Source organism: Coregonus lavaretus (assembly GCF_964263955.1).
Source record: "Coregonus lavaretus genome assembly, chromosome: 36".
NCBI classification, from domain to species: Eukaryota; Metazoa; Chordata; class Actinopteri; order Salmoniformes; family Salmonidae; genus Coregonus; species Coregonus lavaretus.
The window spans coordinates 25931068-25956518 of NC_140023.1; the positions used below are offsets into that span (position 1 = coordinate 25931068).

Sequence of the window (25451 nt, forward strand, 5' to 3'; positions counted from 1 at the left end):
TGACCAGTGATTCCATGTCTATGTACATAGAGCAGCAGCCTCTAAATTGCAGGGTTGAGTAACCGGGTGGTAGCCGGCTAATGACAGTGACTAAGTTCAGGGCAGGGTACTGGGTGGAGGCCGGCTAGTGATGGCTATTTAACAGTCTGATGGCCTTGAGATAGAAACTGTTTTTCAGTCTCTCGTTCCCAGCTTTGATGCACTTGTACTGACCTCACCTTCTGGATGATAGCGGGGTGAACAGGCCGTGGCTCGGGTGGTTGATGTCCTTGATGATCTTTTTGGCCTTCCTGTGACATCAGGTGCTGTAGGTGTCCTGGAGGGCAGGCAGTGGGCCCCTGGTGATGCGTTATGGGCAGACCACACCACCCTCTGGAGAGCCCTGCGGTTGCGGGCGGTGCAGTTGCCGTACTTGGCGGTGATACAGCCCGACAGGATGTTTTCAATGGTGCATCTGTAAAAGTTTGAGGGTCTTAGGGCCAAGCCGAATTTCTTCAGCCTCCTGAGGTTGAAGAGGCGCTGTTGCGCCTTCTTCATCACACTGTCTGTGTCCACGATCAGCTCCTTAGTTTTGTTGACGTTGAGAGAGAGGTTATTTTCCTGGCACCATTCCGCCAAGGCCCTCACCTCCTCCCGGTAGGCTGTCTCGTCATTGTTGGTAATCAGGCCTACTACTGTTGTGTCGTCTGCAAACTTGATGATTGAGTTGGATGCGTGCTTGGCCACACCGTCATGGGTGAACAGGGAGTACAGGAGGACGCTACCTTGTTGGGCCCCTGTGTTGAGGATGAGCGTAGTGGAGGTGTTTTTTCCTACCTTCACCACCTGGGGGCAGCCCGTCAGGAAGTCCAGGACCCAGTTGCACAGTGCGGGATTCAGACCCAGGGCCCCGAGCTTAATGATGAGCTTGGAGGGTACTATGGTTTTGAAGGCTGAGCTGTAGTAAATGAACAGCATTCTTACATAGGTATTCCTCTTGTCCAGGTGGGATAGGGCAGTGTGTAGTGAACTGGCAATTGCATCATCTGTGGATCTATTGGGGCGGTATGCAAATTGAAGTGGGTCTAGGGTGTCAGGTAAATTGGAGGTGATATGATCCTTAACTAGCCTATGGTGATTAATGGCACTGCCAAGGTGGAGAGGAAGTCCAGGAAAATATATATAATTGTGGATGCGGCGGATCGGTTCCTGGGACTGAAAGACTTCTCGGCAGAGGAGTTGCATGGAGTAATGTCACAAGCCGTACCACCCTCTCAGGCCTTAGAGCCTGAGAAGGGAGATTTGAAGGTGGTTTTTTATTGTTTTATTTTGGGTGGATTAAGTTAGTTTTCACTGTCACGTATGGGTTTTATTTTTACCTTGTTTTTTTCAACCCCGTCTAGATTGTGGCGGTAATACACCTTTTTGGGTTGTAGTCTGCCATTAAACCCATAGAAGAAGAAGAAGAAGAAGACTCGGGTGAGTGTATCCCTGTTACGTCATCAGGAGAGCGACATAGCCATTTGCGACAGATGTTTGGCTGAGCCAGCGTGATTTGTATTATCTGAAAATATGGTGAAATCTGGAAAATTAAAATCTGGGGCCGCATCGAAACTGAAGCGATGGAAAAAAGGACACAGCAGCGACTCGAACCCCCAGACGAGCCGATTCAGACAGGCTGCCAGAAGCCGTTTCTTCAGCCGCCCCTCCGGTAAGTATTTGCAGCGTGTTCGGCCTGAGACGAGATGGAAAGTCACACGTGGAAAAGTCAGCCAGCCAGCGAAGTTAGCAAGCTGTCTGCAGTACACATTTTCTAAACAAAGAAAGGCTAGCTACTGTTTTCAACTTTTGTAACGTTGCTAACTTTCTGGAAACTTGTCAATGTCGTTTGATTTCCTTCTCTTTGCGGTGTTAATACAACTAACTAGCTATGCTGACATATATGAGCCACATGCTAGCTCCAACTAGCCTAGTGCCAACCACAGTTGTTCTAATTTACACAATCCTATACTACGGGCTTTGGACTGTTTGATGGTTGGGGAATCGTGACCTAGGAAGTTTTGTTTGTACAATAGATTATTTCATAAAATATTTGTAAACATTCGATCCCAAAACAACAATTTATTGTACATCCCTCCCGTGACCAAATTAAGAATACATTGTGAGTGATTATAGATGTATTCTCATAACTCATTCCCACCTCACATGCCCAGGGCCCACTTTGGGTCCCGACGCATAGTTTAAGAAACCGTGGTCTAAATCTACAATTTTTTTTGAATTTCATTGTATTACCAATTTTTCAACCATCATCCACTAAGATTACCGAATGTCAGTCAGTAGTACATGACCCTTAGATACTGATATCTTCTCTGCACTCTCCAGAGAAGAGTGACCTGACAGTAGATGCGCTCAAACTGCACAACGAGCTGCAGGCAGGAACCCTGGAGAGGGGTGCGGTTGGCCAGGGAGATGCCTGTATGGAGGAGACAGCAGAGCATGCCCTTTCTGATAGGAGCGCAGGGACCTTCCTCAGCGGGTTGTCAGACTGCTCAAACCTCACCTTCAGAAAGGTGCAGCGCTTCTGGGAGTCCAACTCAGCTGCCCATAAAGAGGTATGTAACTCGCGGGGACTGTACACTTCTCCAAGTGAACTGGTAACGACAGTGTACGTACAGTGCATTCGGGAAAGTATTCAGACCCCTTGACTTTTTCCACATTTTGTTTCGCCACAGCCTTATTCTAAAAATGATTCATTTGTTTTTCCCCCCCGCATCAATCTACACACTACCCCATAATGACAAATGTATTTCAAATAATAAACTGAAATTTCATTTACATAAGTATTCAGACCCTTTACTCAGTACTTTCTTGAATCACCTTTGGCAGCCATTACAGCATCAAGTCTTATTGGGTATGACACTACAAGCTTGGCACACCTGTATTTGGGGACTTTCTCCCATTCTTCTCTGAAGATCCCCTCAAGCTCTGTCAGGTTGGATGGGAAGCGTCACTGGACAGCTATTTTCAGGTCTCTCCAGAGATGTTCGATCGGGTTCAAGTCCGGGCTCTGGCTGGGCCACTCAGGGACATTCAGAGACTTGTCCCGAAGACACTCCTGCGTTGTCTTGGCTGTGTGCTTAAGGTCGTTGTCCTGTTGGAAGATTAACCTTCACCCCAGTCAGAGGTCCTGAGCACTCTGGAGCAGGTTTTCATCAAGGATCTCTCTGTACTTTGCTCCGTTCATCTTTTCCTCGATCCTGACTAGTCTCCCATTCCCTGCCGCTGAAAAACATCCCCACAGCATGATGCTGCCACCACCATGCTTCACCGTAGCAATGGTGCCAGGTTTCCGCTTGGCATTCAGTCCAAAGAGTTCAATCTTGGTTTCATCAGACCAGAGAATCTTGTTTCTCATAGTCTGGGAGTCCTTTAGGTGCCTTTTGGCAAACTCCAAGTGGGCTGTCATGTGCCTTTTACTGAGGAGTGGCTTCCGTCTGGCCACTCTATCATAAAGGCCTGATTGGTGGAATGCTGCAGAGATTGTTGTCCTTCTGGAAGGTTCTCCCATCTCCACAGAGGAACTCTGGAGCTCTGTCAGTGACCATCAGGTTCTTGGTCACCTCCCTGACCAAGGCCCTTCTCCCCCGATTGCTCAGTTTGGCCGTGCGGCCAGCTCTAGGAAGAGTCTTGGTGGTTCTAAACTTCTTCCATTTAAGAATGATGGAGGCCACTATGTTCTTGGGGACCTTCAATGCTGCAGAAATGTTTTGGTACCCTTCCCCAGATCTGTGCCTCGACACAATCCTGTCTCGGAGCTCTACGGACAATTCCTTCGACCTCATGGCTTGGTTTTTGCTCTGACATGCACTGTCAACTGTGGGACCTTTATATAGACAGGTGTGTGCCTTTCCAAATCATTTCCAATCAATTGAATTTACCACTGGTGGACTCCAATCAAGTTGTACAAACATCTCAAGGGTGATCAATGGAAACAGGATGCACCTGAGCTCAATTTCGTGTCTCGTAGCAAAGGGTCTGAATACTTATGTAAATAAGGTGTTAATGTTTTTAATACATTTGCAAACATTTCTAAACTAGTTTTCACTTTGTCATGATGGGGTATTGTGTGTAGATTGATGAGGGAAAAAATAATTTAACCAATTTTAGAAAAGGCTGTAACGTAACAATGTGGAAAAAGTCAAGGGGTCTGAATACTTTCCGAATGCGCTGTATGTTATAACGTAAGCTAACATCAACTGTGTATGACTGTTGTATTATAGTATTCATGTTATGTTAACCTCTCAGCTGCATGGGGTCTAAACCAGTAACTTGCCAAAGATATCCACTATTCGTATCTGTCTCGTCCCATAGATTTGTGCGGTGCTGGCTGCGGTGACTGATGTGATTCGATCTCAGGGAGGGAAGGAGACTGAAACAGAGTACTTTGCAGCTCTGGTGAGTAGGGCCTAATTACTGCTTATGCCTGTCTATCATATTTTCAATATTACTAGAGGAATGACCCTTCTACAAAGGTGCAATTGCATTGGATGCTTGCAAGTGCGTAAGAACTGGAGACATAGTAAGATGAATGTTAATCTATGTTGCTTTCTGCCCCTGCATTGAAGTCTATCAGAATTCATACATACAGTGGACAATACTCTGGGCTAACCAGGAGAAAAATAGTTGGATGTTTTCAGACTGTTTCACTAAACTTGTGTGTGTGTGTCTCTCTCTCTCTGGTTTCAGATGACCACCCTGGAGGCAGTGGATTCAGGGGAGTCTCTGGCTGCTGTAGCCTACCTCCTCAACCTGGTTATGAAACGGTTAGTCCCACAGTTTATCACAGTTCTCACTCATGCTAACTGTGGTCACTAGCTATGTTTCTTTTAACTTGTCCAGTGATTTTTCTTTTTTTGTCGACATTTAGAAAATAGATGCGACAATTGCCTGCTAGGGTGTGTTTCCATTTATACTGAACAAAAATATAAAGTGTTGGTCCAATGTTTCATGAGCTGAAATAAAACATCCCAGAAATGTTCCATATGCTAAAAAAAAAGAAGCTTATTTCTCTAAAATGTTGTGCACAAATTTGTTTACATCCCTGTTAGTGAGCATTTCACCTTTGCCAAGATAATACATCCACCTGACAGGTGTGGCATATCAAGAAGCTGACAGTAAAAGGCCACTCACTCTAAAATGTGCACTTTTGTCACAACACAATGCCACAGATGTCTGAAGTTTTGAGGGAGTGTGCCATTGGCATGCCGACTGCAGGAATGTCCACCAGAGCTGTTGCCAGAGAATTCAATGTTCATTTCTCTACCATAAGCCGCCTCCAACGTTGTTTTAGAGAATTTGCCAGTATGTCCACCGGCCTCACAATCGCAGACCACGTGTAACCACGCCAGCCCAGGACCTCCACATTCGGCTTCTTCACCTGCGGGATCGTCTGAGACCAGCCACCCGGACAGCTGATGGAACTGTAATGAAGCCCTTTTGTGGGGAAATACTAATTCTGTTTGGCTGTGCCTGGCTCCCCAGTGGGTGGGCCTATGCCCTCGATGGCCCACCCATAGATTAGGACCTAATGAATTTATTTCAATTGACTGATTTCCTTATATGAACTATAACTCAGTAAAATCGTTGAAGTTGTTGCGTGTTGTGTCGATAAAAAAATGTAGTTGTTGGGGCCTCCCTGAGTGGCGCAGAGGTCTAAGGCGCTGCATTGCAGTGCTAGAGGCGTTACTACAGACCCGGGTTCATTCCCAGGCTATGCCACAACCGGCCATGGGCTGGAGTCCCATTGGATGCCGCACAATTGGCCAAGCGTCGTCAGGGTTAGGGGATGGCTTGAGGGCGGGCCGGGTGCCTGCAGACTGGCCCCGGTTGCCAGTTGAACGGTGTTTCCTCCGACACATTGGTGCGACTGGCTTCCGGGTTAACCTGGCGGGTGTTAAGGGGCGCGTCATGTTTCGGAGGACGCATGACTCCACCTTCGCCTCTCCCGAGCCCATTGGGGAATTGCAGCGATGAGACGATCGAAAAAAATTGGGGAGAAAAGGGGGGTAAATTTTTTAAAATCAATGTAGTGGTTGAAGTGTTTCCATTAGCCATTTAGACAAATTGCGCATTAACAAATTAGCGACAGCCTGTATGCCCTCCCACCTATCTGTTTCATGTCTCAGGTAGCCCACGAAAGCCAGCATGGATAGAATGCAATAATTGACTAATATTTGCCATATTCTAATAATTCTCAGGTGCCAGCGTATTGTCACGCTCTGTGCCATGGTGAAACTTGCACTCCTGTAGTTCTGAAATAATTGGATGATGAAACTTGCCAACCAAGCAAGGCCAAGCAATTCAGGCATTGAAAGTCAGGACAATCCCTGTCCTGGACAGAGACATTTTTATAGAATGTATTTATTAAAATTGGAGCTTATAGTTAAGTAATGACATCACCGCGTACCTTCAAAAGTATTCGGCAATCATTTATTAGAAAAACACAGTTTCCATAATTTGACGCAATAAAGTTAGACAAAATAAAAATCCACCCGTCGAACGGATAAAATGTTGTCGATCTTTAGAAAATGTCTCCTATCTGCCGTTTCCATTACATGTGTCGCAATGATATTTTTTGCAACATTGCTTTTGTCAAATAAACCTGGGTCAATGGAAACCTGCCTTCTGACTTTGGTCTATTTGTTGAAGCATTTGATAAGTGATTTGAATGTGTATGTTGTGTTCCTCAGCGTTCCAGCACCAGTGTTGATGTCAAAGTTCTCCGACACGGCCAAAGCTCTGATGGACGTCATGTCCACCCTGGCCAGCTCAGAATCCGCCTCCGCACTCAGATGGGTGAGTGTGTGTGTCCGGCCGGCGGGTACCTTTTTTTTAACATGGATTCAAATAAAGTTTTCAACATGTCTGTTTTCTTTCTCCAGATCCTGTCGTGCCTCTCCACTCTTTTGAGGAAGCAGGATGTTACAGTGTGGAGTTACCCGTCTACTCTGCAGACATACCACGGTCTACTCAGCTTCACTGTCCACAGCAAGCCCAAGGTATGCACACGGACGCACACACAGTACTTTATATTCACAAAAATGTGGCACTAAATAGTTTACACTCTCCACCTCAGATCCGTAAAGCAGCGCAGCATGGTGTTTGTTCCATCCTGAGAGGCGGTGACTTACTGTTTACAGACAACGCCCCGACCCACCACCCGGCTGCTGCGACAGCCGCCAAGTTCTGCATCAAAGAGATCGAACAGGCAGGAGGTACAACCCCCAACCTTTTAAATAATGTTTTTGGTCCGTGTTTTTATTTGAACGCATAGAGGCAACGATTTACGTCTATAATTTGTATTTGTTATGAGGTCCGTTGTTTTAACTCCGTACTCTCAAAGCTTTGACTGACAGGGCTTGCAGCTTGTGATTATGCTACTGCAACACTGTCTTTAAGAAGGTCTGAAACCAAGCTAGAGGACTCAAATCTCCCCTACATTACCCTTGAATTAAGCTTCTCTGTATTTGTTCTTTTTATTCAGGCAGTAAGGAGGACACCACCACCCTGCACGTCCTGGGCCTCCTGAAGGACCTCATGGTCACCTTCCCTCTCAATGCCGTCAAGTCCTGCTGTGAGACTCTGCTCAGGGTGATGACCCTCAGCCACGTGGTGAGAACACACACACAGACACACACACACACACACACACACCTTCCCAAATTGACCTCTCCCCGCTTTGTCTCTCTCTAGTTGGTGACAGCATGTGCCATGCAGGTCTTCCATAAGCTGTTCAGTGGGAAACCCAACCCTGCTACCCTGTCTGCTGAACTCAACGCTCAGATTATCACGGTAAGGTCACAAAGCTAAAGTCACAGCCTGGGGTCCAAAAACACCACCACACATTCATACCCCCATTACACTGTAAACCTGTGCTGAAAAGGGTTTCATGGGTTAACAGTATTATGTTCTCTCTCTGTTCAGGCCCTGTATGACTACCTGCCCAGTGAGAATGACTTGCAGCCTCTACTAGCCTGGCTGGCTGTCATGGAGAAAGCCCACGTTCACCTGGCCAGGTAGCGTACTGCACCCGGGAGTGTACACTTCACCAGAGTACACTACCCCTGCAGCAGTAAAGATGAATTCTTATTTTTAATTAACTGAATGTTCACGCTCTCACCTCTCTCTCTCTCTTCAGTGTTCAGTCGTCTCTAAGTCTGGGGCATCTCCCTCGTCTCTTCTCCACGGCCATGTCCTGCCTCCTGTCACCTCACACACAGGTCGTCTCTGCTGCCACCAATACACTCAAGGTAACACACTTCAAGCTCACCACTTTCTTTACACCTACCCTGTTAAGTGGCCCTAACTGTGCGTGTATGCTGTAGACTCTGCTGTCGGAGTGTGTGGCTCCTCGCATGGAGGAGATCGGCCCCGTCAGCCCCACCGCTTCCTCTGGAAACCCTTCCTACGTCTGCAAGATGTTCCGGTGAGAACACACACACACACACTCACCTAGGGATAGTGCGCTTGCTCTCTCTCGCGCTCGCTCAGTAGGGCTGGGTGATATGGCCTAAAAAAATCATTTCTCAATTATTTTTTACTAATTTATGGGCGACGGTATCTCTTTTTTTGTGGCTAAATGCGCTTTGTTGCACAATTTAAAGGTATTTTGGGAATAATCTAATGAATTCAGGGCTTGTGAAGTTATACCTAGGTTAAATATAAGACTTCAACCATAAGACCCACTAATAATGTAATTATTATATCAAAATATATATTTATTTATTTTGCAATAGTCACTGATCTGGCTTTCAAGTCTGTCTATGAAAATGACATTTTTGTTACAAGTGTAACTAGAACCATACAGATCTGCTAATAATGACCAACTTCTGGTAGCAGGCGTTATAGAAAATTAACACAAGTCTCACAAACAATCTCTCAAGGACAAGCCCAGTGAGTAGCCAGCTAATCTTTATATTTAAAGTCTAGCCAACTTGGATCTATTTGCTTGCTAACAAGGTAGAACAGTTGAGCAGCTATGAAATACACCCTCGTCTGTCTCCAACTGTTTGAACAACATATCCTGTTCACTTTGTTTAGATGTTGAAATCAAATGGCCTACCTGGATAAGTTGCCAATTTCTTATACAAATACATATTTTGATGCACATTTATAAAACACAGACTACCGCGTGCGCGACAGAAATTGAGGATTAATTTTCCGCAATCATGTTCATTGATACTCCCGTCTTAGTAGACTCTGCTCAGTCCTACATTTTGGGAGTTGATACATAAAAAGGGTATTGTTACATAGGTCAAGTTTTCCTCTATTACAGTAAAATAATGTCTCAATGTGTTTCGGTGTCCATGTGACCGATTTTTATGTCGGACCAAACCTCAAATGGAAATAGCGAGTGAAAACAGAGGAAGAAGTGATCTTTCGTCTCTTTGTTGTGAGTGGCAGGGGGAGGGGCTCGGTGTCTGCTAGTGGGAAGGTGCACCGAAGAAGACAAGACAAAAACAACAACCTTGATTCTTGCGATACAGGCATTTGGAACATCGCGCTAAAACAAATTCGATATCTCTCTCACTCACTGACTCACACAGGGGTCAAGGCATAATTAGGAGTTTATATATAGATATACATATTTGTTTGATATCCAGTTTTAAGCTGCCTCTCTGTGTATTGTAGTATCGTGGAGGAGGGTCTGTCGTATCGCTTCCACGCCTCCTGGCCGTTCGTTCTGCAGGTGCTGGGCTGCTTCTACAGAGCAGCAGGGAAACACACTCACCCCGTCATGACCAAGGTAACACACACCCCGACAGGACCAAGTTAACATACACACAAAGTGGCTTTGTCATGCCCAAATACTTACCACTTGTTATGGAAGTTGGAACTGGACAATCATTTGAACTTTGTGTTTCTCCCAGTCTCTCCAGTCTCTAGCGGACCTGCGCTCCACCCCTCGGTTCCCGTTCTGTGGTGAGCTGGACCTGGCAGTAGGTGGTGCTGTAGAGAGCATGGGACCTGAAGTACTGCTGACCGCAGTACCACTCAACATCACTGGACTGGAGTACGTCTGCTACTGTTATTACTGTTTGTTACTAAGTTACAGCTGTTTATTACTTTAGTGGATTGTATTGTTTTGTTCATTTGGATTGTGTGTTTTCAGAGTTGACCAGTTTCATAATTGTGTGATTGTGTGTTGGCAGAGACAATCTGGAATTCCCTCGTAGTTGGTTGATCCCCGTCATACGTGATCACGTTAAGAACACGCACCTGGCTTACTACACAGCATATCTCCTGCCGCTCGCTGCCACGCTCCGACAGAGAGGTAAATAATGGTTAGTGTGTGTGAATGGGTGTAAGCGTAAACAATGTATCGCTCATTTCTGTGCCTGTGTGTGTGTTGTAGCTGAGGACCTGGAGAAGGCTGGACAGAAACTGGAGGCTAAAGTCTACAAGACTCTCCAGCTGCAGGTAAGAATCCTAGATTAGGTCTCCATACTGTGAGGGCGTTTCGTTTTATATCTGTCATTTATACCACGGCGTTGTTGAATACTCGATTCTGATTGGCTAGAAAGGGATTCTAGAGTGGGCATTAATACCAGATGTTGGAAAAGATATTGGACATCTCTGAAGTAGTTCCAACAATAGGCACCTTTTTACTGTTCTAAATCACTCCACCATGCAGACCTTACTTGCTACGAAGTTGCAGAAAGCTAATCCAACAACTACACAAACTGAAAATGGATACATTGGAAACGCAGGTCCAACAACGAAAAAGCATTGATTTGTTTTTAGTGACTTATTTTTTACAGCATCTGATGACTTACGGTAGGTAGTGAGCTTTGAACATGAATTTCTCCGGTCTCTCTTTTACTATGGAGCAGTCATGATGCAAGTGATGCTCGTGCTATTATACTCCAACATGTTTTTTCGTTTGACCAGCTGTTTTCAGTAACTGGTATTGTTGAATTTGGTTGTCATATTGGTAGATTTGCTAGCAACAAACAATTTTGCTAGCTTCTAGCCCAGTGTTTGATTTGCAATGCGATGTACTGTAATGAACAGTGTCCTGACTCCTGACGAGACAGCTACTTTTTCTGTGCCAGGCGGAATCGTGCATCATCAGCATAGGCTACTTGTTATGGATGTATCCAAATAAATGTCAATAGAAAACCGCTTAAGCAAATGCTGTTAATCTAGCGTCACTGTTTGACGTGACTGCGTTAGCCGTAGTTGGCTAGCTAGAAGGCAATGGATAAAAATGTTTCCCGTTTGCATAGCAATCGAACAAATAGAATGAACTACTGGTGCATGTCTCTAGCAACCTTACCAAAATAACAAACGACCAGTCCGCTTCTCTAGCAACCTAACCGATGGAATGAACAACCAGGTTTAGATGAAATGGTATGAATTGACTTACCAAAGTAAAAATATCGATGAAAACATGTCATCTCGACTGGTAAATTTGTGCTTTAGTATTGTTTTCTTTGGCAACTGTGGGATAAACGGCTCCGCTCTATAAATTATCTGGGACTCCGCTCCGCATCGTCCATTATTTCCAGATAATGTTCAGAGTGTCCGTGTTTATCCCTTACATATCTACCAGACTCAGGTGTTGTCTCTCTCCTTGCATCCCTGTCAAATCTATTGTGTACTTCCTGTCATAGCTGTACTATTCCTACTTTGGCCATACACATTTAATGACATGTTTAACATATGCCCACAGAACTTTCTCAGATTATGGCTGAACTATGCCTCTTACATTTACATTTTAGTCATTTAGCAGACGCTCTTATCCAGAGCGACTTACAGGAGCAATTAGGGTTAACACTATCACAGTCTTGCTCAAGGGCACATCGACAGATTTTTCACCTAGTCGGCTCGGGGATTAGAACCAGCGACCTTTCGGTTACTGGCACAACGCTCTTAACCACTAAGCTACCTGCCGCCCCAAGGCTCCTAGGCTCAAATCACTTGATTAGGTTGCTAGATTTTGACTAGAAAGTTGTATTTTATTCGCTCACCTCACAAAACAAAAACAAACATTTAATACAATTTGTATGGCCTTCGGTGTTCTAATACTGAGGTGTGTGTGCATCCCTGTCACATCTGCACCATGATAATTATTCACTATTATTATAAAGGGTTTCATTTCTCCCTGTGATATTGTGTGTTCTGTGATAGTGTTTCCATTTCTGGACCGTACTCACTGGTGTTGTGTGTTTCTGCTCTCGTCAGATCTGGACCATGCTGCCAGGGTTCTGTGTGGGTCCCTTGGACCTGCTGGTGTCATTTAAAGGCGTAGCAAGGGCACTGGGCATGGCCATCAACGAACGGCCCGACCTACGACTGACCATCTGCCAGGCCATACGCACACTCATCACCAAAAGCTGTAACACCGGTACACACACACAAACATGCACACACAAACATGCACACACTTGCACATGCATGAACTAACCAGGTATTGAACCAAGGTTATCTGCATGGCTCAAAACCGCATTAGTCCACTGGACTTAAAGCCTAGGCATTAGCTCTTCAAGTTGCTCATCACGTGATGATGATGATCCAGGCTCTGTCGTAGCCGGCCACGACCGGGAGACCCATGGGGCGGCGCACAATTGGCCCAGCGTCGTCCAGGGTAGGGGAGGGACGTCCAGGGTAGGGGAGGGAATGGCCGGCAGGGATGTAGAGCATGGCGTTTGCAACGCCAGGGTTGTGGGTTCGATTCCCACGCGGGGCCAGTATGAAAAATAAAAAGATAATGTAAGTCGCTCTGGATAAGAGCGTCTGCTAAATGACTAAAATGTAAATGTAATGATGGTTCACAGAACCTCCTCTATTACACACACACACACACACACACACACACACAGGCTATGTAGGTCAGTCACTAAACACTAAACCCTCCTCTGCTATGTTGCCCCCTGTAGAAGAGGAGAAGGTGGAGGTGGGGCGTTTTGCTAAGAACTTCCTGCCTATCCTGTTCAACGTGTTCAGTCAGCAGCCTGCTCCTGGAGACATTGCCCCCTACAGGATGGCTGTCCTAGACACCATTAAAGTCTACCTGACTGTCACAGACCCACAGGTACACACTCTGGCTCCTTAACAATTATTTTTCTGCTTTCCTCACCTTCTCAAAACGCAATGGAGGACAAGATCCACAATTCCTCTCCTCTGACTTCTCCTCCCCTGAGTTTTGAGAAGGCGAGTAGAGAAGATGCATGGAATGTAGGAAATACTAATTGAGAGAGCCTCTTTCATGCTCATTCATTTACACACACCATGCCTCAACAAAAATGCCTAACAGAACTGTATGTTTCGTCTCCCCCTGGTGGTGTAATGTTGTATATCTCTCAGATGGTGTGTACCTTCCTGTCAAAAGCTACAGAAAGACTCAGCAGCCCAGACTGCACTGAGTTCATACGGTAGGAACGTGCTTAGTTAGTTGTGTTTGGTGTGAATTACATGATTACATTTCTGTATTACAATTGAATTGCCAATTACATTACTGTACAAGACAAATTCCTATCAACATTGCAAAAAGTTTCTGAATCTTACATCTATGTCTCCCCCCCCCCCCCCCCCCCCAGGTTGTCGGTCATGGACCTGATGGTTGCCATGGCACCCTGTGTAGATGAGGTCACCATGAGTCAGACCTTTGAGCTGATTCGGCCATACCTGGAGGTAAGGACACGTGACATTTTGACTGCGCAAAGATGTGGAGATATTTTCAAAACCAGCCATATTGTTCTAAATACTAAACATCACTTTTAAAAGTGCATAATATATTGTTTAGATTACCAGGAGTTGCATAACAATTTTCTCACAGCTCATACATCTTTCCCTTTCTGATTTTGTGTGTAGAATAAGGAGCCACACATGCAGAAGAAGGCGTACCGCGTGTTGGAGGAGATGTGCGGTGGAGAGAGGGAGGAGTGTAGATCTTTCGTTCTCTCTCACCTAGAGACGCTCAAACACGTTCTGCTGGGGACACTAAAGAATGCATCCTCTCCAGCCAAGAGGGTAAGACGTGTGTGTGCGTTCCTCGACCTTACTGAGTGCAAGGATAGCTCAACCAGCTTCATTTTGTCTAACTCTCCCTCTTTCTTTCCCTTTTCCTCTCTCAGCCCAGACTAAAGTGTCTGATCCACATTGTGAAGCAGCTGAGTGAAGAACACAGAGACTTCATCACTGCCCTGCTACCAGAGGTATACGCACGCGCACACACGTACACGTACTCACGTTAGCACTCGCACACTTACACTGTTCTATAACTCTCTCCTAGGTGATCATATGTACTAAAGAGGTGTCAGTAGGAGCTCGAAAGAATGCCTACACTCTACTGGTGGAGATAGGAAACGCCTTTATCAGGTTCTGTGGAGATGCCAAAGGTAAGGATTACTCGACCAGAGGCTTTGGTTAGGCTTACATATCCTCTAGATTCTTACTATCATGGAGAGTTACTCCCTATCCTTCTGTCCCTGTCTCTCTGTAGAAGCCTTGGAGCAGTACCTACTGTTGGTGTACGTGGGGCTGACCGGCTCTGTCACGATGATCACGTGTACAGTCCTGGCTCTCACCAGACTGGTCTTTGAGTACAAAGGTAAACCAACTCTATTGCCCTTACACTCGCAAACTGTTTAAGGTGTGTGTTTATCTCCCCTCTAGTTCAGGGGTGTCAAACTCGTTTCATGGAGGGCCGAGTGTCTGCGGGTATTTGTTCTTTCCTTTCAATTTGTATCCAATTAAGACGTAGGCAACCAGATGAGGGGACTTCCTAACTAATCATTGACCTTAATTGATCAATCTAGTACATGGGAGGAGCAAAAACCGCAGACACTCAGCCCTCCGTGGAATGAGTTTGACACCCCTGCTCTAGCTGATTCCATCGCCGGAGCAGCTGTTACAACGTTTGTTTGTTTGTGTGCGTGTCAGACTCTATAGACATGGGATCGATGGAGCACCTCCTACACAACGTGTGTCTGCTGCTGACGTCTCGGACCAGGGAGATTGTCAAAGCAGCGCTCAGCTTCATCAAGGTCATCCTCTTCGTCATGGACCCCAAGACGCTGGCTGGACACGCCACTGTGATGGTAGGGTTGTGTGCGTGCGGTTTATGTTGGGTCTCTGTGTAGCAGAAAACCGCTTACGCTGAAGTTGGTTTTCAAAACTTTGCGTGAACATGGTGGTATGTCTCTCTCAGATGGAGGGTGTTGGGAACATCAAGGATGACGTTAGAAGACACTTCAGGACGAAGCTGAAAAACATTTTCACCAAGTTCATCAGGAAGTTTGGGTAAGTTTAGGCTACATATTTGACTTCAGACACTTTTCACTCCGGAGTTTGCTTGTGGTCCTCTGTAGCTCAGCTGGTAGAGCACGGCGCTTGTAACGCCAAGGTAGTGGGTTCGATCCCCGGGACCACCCATACACAAAAAAAAATGTATGCACGCACGACTGTAAGTCGCTTTGGATAAAAGCGTCTGCTAAATGGCTTATTATTATTATTATTATTGTTAGATGATTAGCCTTATGTGGATCTGAGTTGAATAGTGGCGTGCTGTAGCTGTTTATATTAATACCCACATGGCGGTAATGGACAGTGAAATACATGGATATTATACATACAGGTAACTGCCAAAATAAAGGAAACGCCAACATAGTGTCTTAATAGGGCGTTGGGCCACCACGAGCCAGAACAGCTTCAGTGCACCTTGGTATAGATTCTACAAGTGTCTGGAACTCGTTGGAGGGATGCAACACCATTCTTTCACGAGAAATTCTATATTTTTGTTGATGGAAACCGCTGTCTCAGGCGCCGCTCCAGGATCTCCCATAAGTGTTCAATTGGGTTGATATCTGGTGACTGAGACGGCATAGCATTAGTGTTGTCAAGTTACCAGAATTTTGACTTTGATACCAGGTTTAGTATCACGATTCTCGATACCAAAACGATACCACGGCAAAAAAGGCATATTAGCCAAAGTTACAGAATGGCACTTGATCCAGACAGATAAACTCAGCTGCGGCTCTGTTCAATCGTTGGACATCTTTTGAGGTCAATATCATTACTTTTGAAATGTTTTACGTCAACATTTTTCAGAGACAGCCATGCATTAATGAATCAATTATACAATAAATGTGACTGTTTTTATCAATCTTAACTAAATAACATAATTGTAATCGTTTATTTGAATAGTCCTATTCAATTATCAACGCAATAGGCTAATAAATAGCCTAATGCATGGCTGCATTTATTCCAGACAGATTTAGTTGGAGGTAGGCTAATTCGCTTGCCCCATATATTGCGTAACTTTCGAGAGGAGCAAAACTTTTCTCTCCCGAGACTTATGCCACAACATATGTACAATCAAAATAAACTATCTACATTTGTCATTTTATTTTCTAATGATCTGTCGCTCGGTAAACATGCCTGGGCGAGAATAAATAATAATAGCAAGCAAGCATGGCCTTGGGTCGTCAGCAATTGAATAATTATAACGACAGACAACGTAGGCCTCTAAACAATGCCAAGTAGACAGACAAAAACAACCATATGACCTCAGCAAAGTCGACAGGAAATAACTAGATTGAACAACAATGACTAGCTACGGATTCTGATTCATACACGAGATTTGGAGAAGGGGAGATTTGTGCCCTGAGACGAGTGACTGAGTGAAACAGCAGCGCGTATGTCTGTCTGGGGAAATGAGAGCAGAGCGGCTTGTTCTAATCCAATCGTTGCAGCAGGCTCAACCGATACCCCACCCATTCCTTTACATCGCTTCACGCTGAGTGAAAGAGATGCGGATAACTTTTTTCGGATCACAAAATTACAAAACATACTCGGGTCATAATCGTATTCGGAAAATGTTCCATATATTCGGAAAATTGGCCCTAATAATTACATCATTCCCAAGGCAAGGGGGTGGAGAACCATCTGAGACCTACTCTCTCTCTCTCTCACACACACACACACACAGTCATTTTGCTGAGGCAGTAGATAATCTTTGGGAGAGACGTGAGAGAGACCGATTTTTATTTATTTAATGAATACAGTTTTTGTGGCAATCAGCTTTGAAATCAGCATATTTTGCGTTGGGTTTCACAAAGTACTAGGAGAGTGAATTGATGTTAGCTTCAGCCGAAAGCTAGCAAGGAAAGTTAGCCTACAAAGCTGGAAGCTGTCGGTATCATCTTGTATTGTAAAGGCATTGTTTTGCTAACAGTAAATAACAGTTTCAACATTTCTACATGCCGTGTCGCATTATTCAAGTGTGTTAACTTCTGTGCAGCATGAGTGGAGAGCTAACATGATGCATCCCAGACTCCCAGTACAGGCTAGCAATGAGTAAGTGGAGCAGGTACGGTGCGCACCTCGTGCTGTAAGGGGGACATCTGCTGCACCGATACAGACTTGATCCGTGAGACACATTTGACAGAAGTACCGGAAGTAACACATTCTAGTACCGAACATTTTCAGTATTGAAAAAGTAAAGAAGTTTCAGTATACCGTGCAATACTACATGGCATATGGTTTTCATGCTCATCAAACCATTGTGACCACTCGTGCCCTGTGGATTGGGGCATTGTCATCCTATGGGGGCATAGCCATCCTATGGGGGCATAGCCATGGTAGGCAAAATACTGACCCTAAGCATGATGGGATGTTAATTGCTAGAGTCGATTGACGCGCTAGCGCATCACGTCATGTTGACTAGCTCCCTGAGTGTTTTAAGCTAGAAATGTACCGTCTTTCCGCCGATATAACGGTTGCGCCTATTCCATGGAGCTTGTGAAAGCGGTGTTTTCTACACGAGAGGATCTTGACAAGAAAATCGTCACGAAATCATCTGCAAAACCTGAGCTAGCGCTCTCTTGTTTTGCTCTAAGACCCACACGCTTCAGGGGAGTCGTAAGGTAACCCAGTACTGCACTGTAAAAATGGCACAAGTGAAATAAGGTGTAAGAGATGCCATAACCAAAGTGACTAAATATGGGTCCAAAAAATACAATAAAACAGACACTTAAAAATCGTATTCCTTATAATTTATTTGCCATTTATGAATGTTATTCAATGCGTTTCTATGGGCTATAGCAGTAAAGGCCAAATATTATTTTTAAATCACATTTTTTATATATATTTTCTATACCTACAAGGGTTCTAAAATTCCTAATCAACTGGCTAAATGATCCATGGTATGACCATCTTAAAACAATTCCATATGTTACCTAGATATCGCGAACCAAGAGTGTAGACTGATAGGGCTTAACTCAGGAACCACACCTGCTTTCAATATACACTGAACAAAAATATAAACGCTACATGTAAAGTGTTGGTTCCATGTTTCATGAGCTGAAATAAAAGATCCCAGAAATGTTCCATACGTACAAAAGGCTTATTTCTCTCAAATGTTGTGCACATTTGTTTATATCCCTGTTAGTGAGCGTTTCTCCTTTGCCAAGATAATCCATCCATCTGACAGGTGTGGCATAGCATGAAGCTGATTTAAACAGCATGATCATTACACAGGTGCACCTTGTGCTGGGGACAATAAAAGGCCACTCTAAAATGTGCTGTTTTGTCACACAACGCCACAGATGTCTGAAGTTTTGAGGGAGCGTGCAATTGGCATGCCCACCAGAGCTGTTGCCAGATAATTGAATTTGAATTTCTCTACCATAAGCTACCTCCAACGTTGTTTTAGAGAATTTGGCAGTACGTCCAACCAGCCTCACAACCGTAGACCACATGTAACCACGCCAGCCCAGGACCTCCACATCCGGCTTCTTCACTTGCTGGATCGTCTGAGACCAGCCACCCGGGCAGCTGATGAAACTGTGGGTTTGCACAACCAAATAATTTCTGCACAAACTTTCAGAAACCTTCTCAGGGAAGCTCATCTACGTGCTCGTCGTCCTCACCAGGGTCTTGACCTGACTGCAGTTCGGCGTCGTATCCGACTTTGGGAAATCCCGGTTTCAACTGTACCGGGCAGATTGCATCGTGTGGGCGAGTGGTTTGCTGATGTCAATGTTGTGAACAGAGTGCCCCATGGTGGCGGTGGGGTTATGATATGGGCAAGCATAAGCTACGGACAATGAACACAATTGCATTTGATCTATGGCAATTTGAATGTGACGGGCCATTGTCGTGCCATTCATCTGCCTCATCGTGTTTCAGCATGATAATGCACGGTTCCATGACGCAAGAATCTGTACACAATTCCTGGAAGCTGAAAATATCAAATTTCTTCCATGGCTTGCATACTCACTAGACATATCACCCATTGAGCATGTTTGGGATGCTCTGGATCGACGTGTATGACAGCGTGTTCCAGTTCCCGCCAATATCCAGTAACTTCGCACAGCCATTGAAGAGGAGTGGGACAACAATTCACAGGCCACAATCAACAGCCTGATCAACTCTATGTGAAGGAGATGTCGCGCTGCATGAGGCAGATGGTGGTCACACCAGATACTGACTGGTTTTCTGATCCATGCCCCTACCTTTTTTAAAAAGGTATCTGACCAACAGATGCATATCTGTATTCCTAGTCATGTGAAATACATTGATTAGGGCCTAATGAATGTATTTCTATTGACCGATTTCCTTATATGAACTGTAACTCAGTATAATTGTTGCATGTTGCGTTTTATTTTTGTTCAGTGTACTTTGTATTTACTCAAGTGTTTCTATTATTTTGGCAGCTACCTGTACATGATAAAACATTCAAGTTAAAAAAAAGCAAGTGAAATCCATGACGATATGTACGTTTAGGGTAATGTACATTGTGTCCCTGTGTGTAGGTTTGAGTTGGTGAAAAGCAAGCTGCCTGCGGAGCATCATAAGGTATTGGTGAACATCCGTAAGGCTGAGGCCAGAACCAAGAGATCAAGACTGGCTGACGAAGACCATGACGACTCAGACAGCGGGGATGAAAAGCCTAAAGCCAGGGGAGAGAGGTATACACACGCTGCACTACTGTTGACATAATACACATCTCACCATTAGATTTGTGACTTTCTCTCATCCTTTCTGTTTCCCTCCCTTAGTATTGAGGAGATCTTGGCCGAGTCAGACTCTGACATGTCAGATGACGAAAGGCCTAAGGGCGCTAAGAACCAGAAGAAGCCCACAAAGCAGAAGGGGCGGGCCTGGCTGAAGGAGGGACAGGGAGACGAACCACTCAACTTCCTGGATCCCACTGTCTCCCAGAGGGTCTTGGGTAGTGGAGCCTTCACTCTCAACTTTGTGTTGTTGAAACTATGGCTGTTTCATTCCAGGGAGCTTTATCCCTTCCCTTCGGTGGTCATTCAGATCAATATGAAATGTCTAGAACGATTGCTTACATCCATCCAGTTGTCTCCGATCAGCAAAGGGAAGTGAACGGATTGTCTGGAATGAAATACGACTAATGTTGATCTAGATTGATACCTAGATTGTTTATTAGGGCATGCAACGGAAAATCTTTTAAACATTCTGCGATTTGAAAATGAAAATGAGAAATTCTTATTGGACAATTCAAGGTAATCTCTCCCAGTTTCAGTAAGTTTTCTTCCTTTTGGTGCCTAATGAACATGACCCATGGTTTTTGGTGGGCAAGGTGATTGTTTTTTTTGGAGAGTGTATGTATTGACCTGGGAGTTTTTGTGTTTCAGCCACCAACCCAGACATGAAGAAGAGGGCAAAAGTTCAGCACGGCTTCAAGGTCACGTCAGACGGAAGACTCATCATCAGAGAGGACGATGACGAGGGAGACAAGACTAAAGGTAGTAGGACACGCACAGACACCAAAACTCACTCTTCGTTATGGGAGGAGAGAGAAGTTAACTGAACTTCCCTTCAACCACATTTATTCCATCTCTACAACTAATTAAAAGAAAATGAATACTTTATCATCCATTTTGTGGGAATGGAAATTATTATTTTGCCTTTCACCCACATTACTCCATCTCTACATCTAGTAATAATCTATCATAACCACTGATCGGAAGTGAGTCTCCTGCTTCTGCTTGCCCTTTGGGGTCCAGGTTGGGTTACTGTAAAGCACAAATGATGATGTGAAAAGGGCTTTATAAATACATCAGCGGCTTTATAAATACATGAATCAATAAAACATTTTATTTGATTGATATTAAAGCAGTATGTCTCTTTCTTCCCCTACAGATGATGAGGGAGAGATGAAAGACATTCTGGAGGAGGCTGGAGTCAAGAGTGTGAGTATCCATCAGCGTTGCCTACTGATTTTCCACGTTACCATGGGATCTGTGCTGACTGTGGCGACTTCCTTTCCTAGGCGTGGTACACTACTTCCTCATGTCCCGAATAGTCCGCAGAAAGTTCCTTTCATGCTGTAGCATCGGGACAATATGCACAAACACTCGTGAAACTGGCGTCATTGGAGGGATTACAACCCGTTTCATTACACCCCAACCTGTTAAATGCGCCAATCCTAACTTCCACTCAAGTCACATTTTCACTTGGGCTGCATTTACACAGGCAGCATAATTCTGATCTTTTGCCACTTAATTGTTCTTTTGCTACTAATTGGGCAAAAGATCAGAATTGGGCTGCCTGTGTAAACGCAGCCCAAGTCTCCCATTGACATCAGTAAGTTAGGATAAAATTAGAATACATTTAGGATTCGCCACAAAATGAATATCATTGCGTAAAAAGTTGCCTGCTGAGGTTACTGACACAAGGGTGGGAAGAGTACTGAAATATCCTACATACAGTGGAGAAAAAGTATTTAGTCAGCCACCAATTGTGCAAGTTCTCCCACTTAAAAAGATGAGAGGCCTGTAATTTTCATCATAGGTACACGTCAACTATGACAGACAAATTGAGAGAGAAAAAATCCAGAAAATCACATTGTAGGATTTGTAATGAATTTATTTGCAAATTATGGTGGAAAATAAGTATTTGGTCAATAACAAAAGTTTCTCAATACTTTGTTATATACCCTTTGTTGGCAATGGCAATCACATCATCTTTTTAAGTGGGAGAACTTGCACAATTGGTGGCTGACTAAATACTGTTTAATGAAATTTTACTGAAGTAAAGTCAAATTACTGGTTTAAAAAAAAGCATTAAAAGTAATTGGGTTATTAAAAATAAAAAGATTGACCTTGATAATTAGTTAATTTCACTAAGATTACCTGAAAGTTGTTACACATGATATTTTCCATGCATTAAAGGTAGAGGAAATGAATGTACAGTAGGAACTAAGTTCATTTATTTATCAGTTGCAACGAGGCACAGCTGTATGCAAAAAAATTAAATAAAAAGGATTTGTAAAATATACTACCGGTGTTAACATTTTGAAAATAAATGTAAGCAATTACAATGTATTGCTAAAATAATAAACTAGACTAAATAAAGTGCATAAACAATGTTGCCAGACTTCAATATACTTCAGACTCCAGAAATAAACAATTGTAATTCTTTCAACCTTCAATCCCTCATTCACCCCTACTTTTTCTTTCATGGAACTGGCTGACATTCACTCTATCACCCATTTACACTCTTACACTCACTTACAAGCTCCCTCTTTCACTCACTCACCAGGGGTGGAAAGAGTACTGAAATATCCCACTCAAGTAGAAGAACTGTTACTGACTTTGGAAAATACTCAAGTACAAGTACTTGTAAAAGCTACTCTTAACAGTAAGAGTATTTGAAATGAGTTACTTCCTACCTCTGCTGACACAACTTCTGAAACCTCTGAACTCTCTCCCCATCTTTCTCTCTCAGATAAAGACTAAGAAGAGGACATTCCAGCATGGTCACTACGAGGATGACATGGAGATCGAACCCCAGCTGAAATACAAAGGTAAAGCTAACTATACGTCTGTCTCTATTTGTCAGTTGGTGTCCGTGTGTTCTGGTTGCTGGTCTGTCATCTCTTGTGTGTATGTATTCATGTGAGTTTCTTTCTTTCAGCTGGAGGCTCGGGGATCCACAGACCTCTGGGTGGGAGCAGAGACCTGGGGGGAGACTACAAGGCCAAGGTGACACGCGCACACAGGCAGAAGGGATGATTTCAAACTGGGACTATTGGTCAGCTCTTTGTTGAATCTTCACAAGGCTAAAGTGTGTGTTTTTGTGATTTCTCCAGAAGGGTAAAGGAGATGTGAAGAGGAAAGGGAAGGTTGATCCATATGCCTACATCCCTCTGAGGAAAGCACAGCTCAACCGCAGGTAAAAACAGCAATGAACTAGTAATAAACATAGTAATACTTGTTGTAGTAGTAGTCTCCCGAGTGGCGCAGTGGTCTAAGGCACTGCATCGCAGTGCTAGCCGTGCCACTAGAGATCCTGGTTCGAATCCAGGCTCTGTCGTAGCCGACCGGGAGACCCATGGGGCGGCGCGCAATTGGCCCAGCGTCGTCCAGGGTAGGGGAGGGAATGGCCGGCAGGGTTGTAGCTCAGTTGATAGAGCATGGTGTTTGCAACGCCAGGGTTGTGGGTTTGATTCCCACAGGGGGTATGAAAAAATTATAATAATATATATATATATATATATATATATATATATATATATATATATATATATATATATATATATATATATATATAAAAAGAAAATAATAAAGAAAATGTATGCACTAACTGTAAGTCGCTCTGGATAAGAGCGTCTGCTAAATGACTAAAATGTAAATGGAAATGTAGGAGTTGTAATGGTGGAAGCTTAACCCTTTGTTGTGTGTGTGTGTGTGTATGTAGGAAGAAAGCGAAGATGCAGGGCCAGTTTAAGGGCATGGTGAGAGGGGCCCAGAAGGGAGCGCAGTCTGGGAAGAGGATGCAAAGGAACAAGCGGAGGGCCTGAAAAGTTAACATGCATGTTCTCTCCAACTGTTGAATGTGTGTCCTTCTGCCTGTTGTCCAAGAGGGTCTGTGCATAGAAATATAATTAAAGCTAATTCTATGGGTCTGAGTCTATGCAGTTTATTGCTCAGGCATACCCCCCTGAACAAGCAGACCATGAATGTCTGCGAGAAACAGAACGTGGGAGAAGGAATGAGAAGAGGTCTTCAAATAGATCTGTAGATTATTTTTGCTTGCCGGATACAATCAGGCCTACACATGAAATTTAAGCTTTATAGGCATGTTCAATCTATCAAATATAACGAGTGACATACTCAATCCAAATGTTTACAGATGGTTACACATCTATTAAATGTATTTATGTACCCTACTTTAAAGGATGGAAGAAAAATGTTGATAGTGTGAAAATTAATGGCTTGTTATTGCTCTGTTTGACCGCTAGATGGTGATCTAGATTGCAGTTAAATATGAACAATAGGAGTTGGTTAAAATTCATATTGCAGCACATGTAATACAATTCGGATTACTGTTTGAATGTATTAAACTATTATTGTTTCAACATCAGACTTAAACTGCTTTCTTTCATTATTGTGATTGGCATGAAGAAAAGTTATAAAAAGTGGCCTTTTGCCAAATCCAAAATCAACCCCTAGCCGCAAACACTTTTCCATTGGCCTTTGTAGATTTGATAAACATCAGCAATATGGCCTCTTCTATATGATGTACACTCATCTCATTCTTCCAGAACTACAAGGCAGCGTAACAAATTGGCAGTAGGGTTGGGGAGGCTGGGAGTTTATCCTTGGAGGCTTTGACTGTAGTGTTTGAATGAAGCAGTCAGTCATTGCTGTGTGGAGCCCTGTTCACCCCATACTAAAGCAACAGTGAACAGGAGAGCAACAGAATGGCTCCATTCATGAGATGACTACAGTACTACAAGACTCCTACTGTTCATTGTTCTGACCAACCCCTCTACTGACACAGCAGACCAAAGGAAGTCTGGCTGCTCGCTCCCTCTCCCTTCTTTCCTTCTCTCTCTCACCCTCTTTCTAATCTCGTCACCCAGACCCAAATATCTGTGCTATGTAAGTCGCACGAGAGAATGCCCTCTGTAACCTGAGTGGATTTCAAGATAATGAAGACCATGAGATTGTGCACGAGGGTTGATGAGTGAGTGTGAGATCTGTCATCTTCACTCCAAGCCTGAATTCTTGTCTTGGAGCTTGTGGTCAGCAAGTGATTCACGTAAATTCAAATATATTAGGGGTAGGGTCTAGGGGGGAAGAAGTGGGTTTTGTACAGACCAGGAAAGAGTCACCAGACGTGAGTCACGTGAAGCTACCGCTTGTTACATAATGAGTCATAGGGCTGCACACAGAACCAATGTCCATAGAGCATAGAAGTTGAACTACATTTGAATATGAATATCCATTTTAGTAATTATATTTCTAAGCCACAGAGGTTCTCTGAGGAGACTGTCTCAGGCCTCTCTCTGAGGGGGTAGGCAGATGTTCTGGCCCATTCTGGGAAAAATAGACCAAAACTGTAGGATGTTTTATTTTTTCATATGTCAATTTATTCCCTTTTTGATATATTTGTGAGCACAGAGTCTAACCCAATATGATAATCCA

The 25451-nt window shown here is 44.1% G+C and overlaps 1 protein-coding gene across 1 annotated transcript; it reads left to right on the forward strand.

Annotated features, from left to right (window-relative positions):
• The first annotated feature begins 1483 nt into the window (after positions 1-1483).
• rrp12 (ribosomal RNA processing 12 homolog) lies at positions 1484-24379 on the forward strand. Its single transcript, XM_084153718.1, has 34 exons — positions 1484-1690; positions 2362-2591; positions 4351-4434; positions 4726-4802; positions 6729-6834; positions 6921-7037; positions 7115-7253; positions 7523-7650; positions 7732-7830; positions 7963-8054; positions 8177-8288; positions 8364-8464; positions 9670-9784; positions 9909-10051; positions 10191-10312; positions 10394-10458; positions 12226-12388; positions 12921-13075; positions 13348-13415; positions 13581-13674; positions 13855-14013; positions 14118-14198; positions 14276-14381; positions 14486-14593; positions 14926-15083; positions 15194-15285; positions 19800-19955; positions 20046-20218; positions 20652-20762; positions 21160-21209; positions 22747-22825; positions 22936-23003; positions 23111-23193; positions 23719-24379. The coding sequence occupies exons 1-34, from the start codon at positions 1552-1554 to the stop codon at positions 23819-23821; spliced, it is 3876 nt and encodes a 1291-aa protein (XP_084009844.1). The 5' UTR covers positions 1484-1551; the 3' UTR covers positions 23822-24379.
• Positions 24380-25451: the final 1072 nt, after the last annotated feature.

What these genes read in the sequence shown, in the direction of transcription:
- rrp12 (XM_084153718.1), top strand. Translation starts at nt 1,552, where the DNA reads ATGGTGAAATCTGGAAAATTAAAATCTGGGGCCGCATCGAAACTGAAG. An exon ending in CAGAGTACTTTGCAGCTCTG is followed by an intron (nt 4,435 to 4,725) that starts GTGAGTAGGGCC and finishes CTCTGGTTTCAG; the next exon opens with ATGACCACCCTGGAGGCAGT. An exon ending in AGAGATCGAACAGGCAGGAG is followed by an intron (nt 7,254 to 7,522) that starts GTACAACCCCCA and finishes CTTTTTATTCAG; the next exon opens with GCAGTAAGGAGGACACCACC.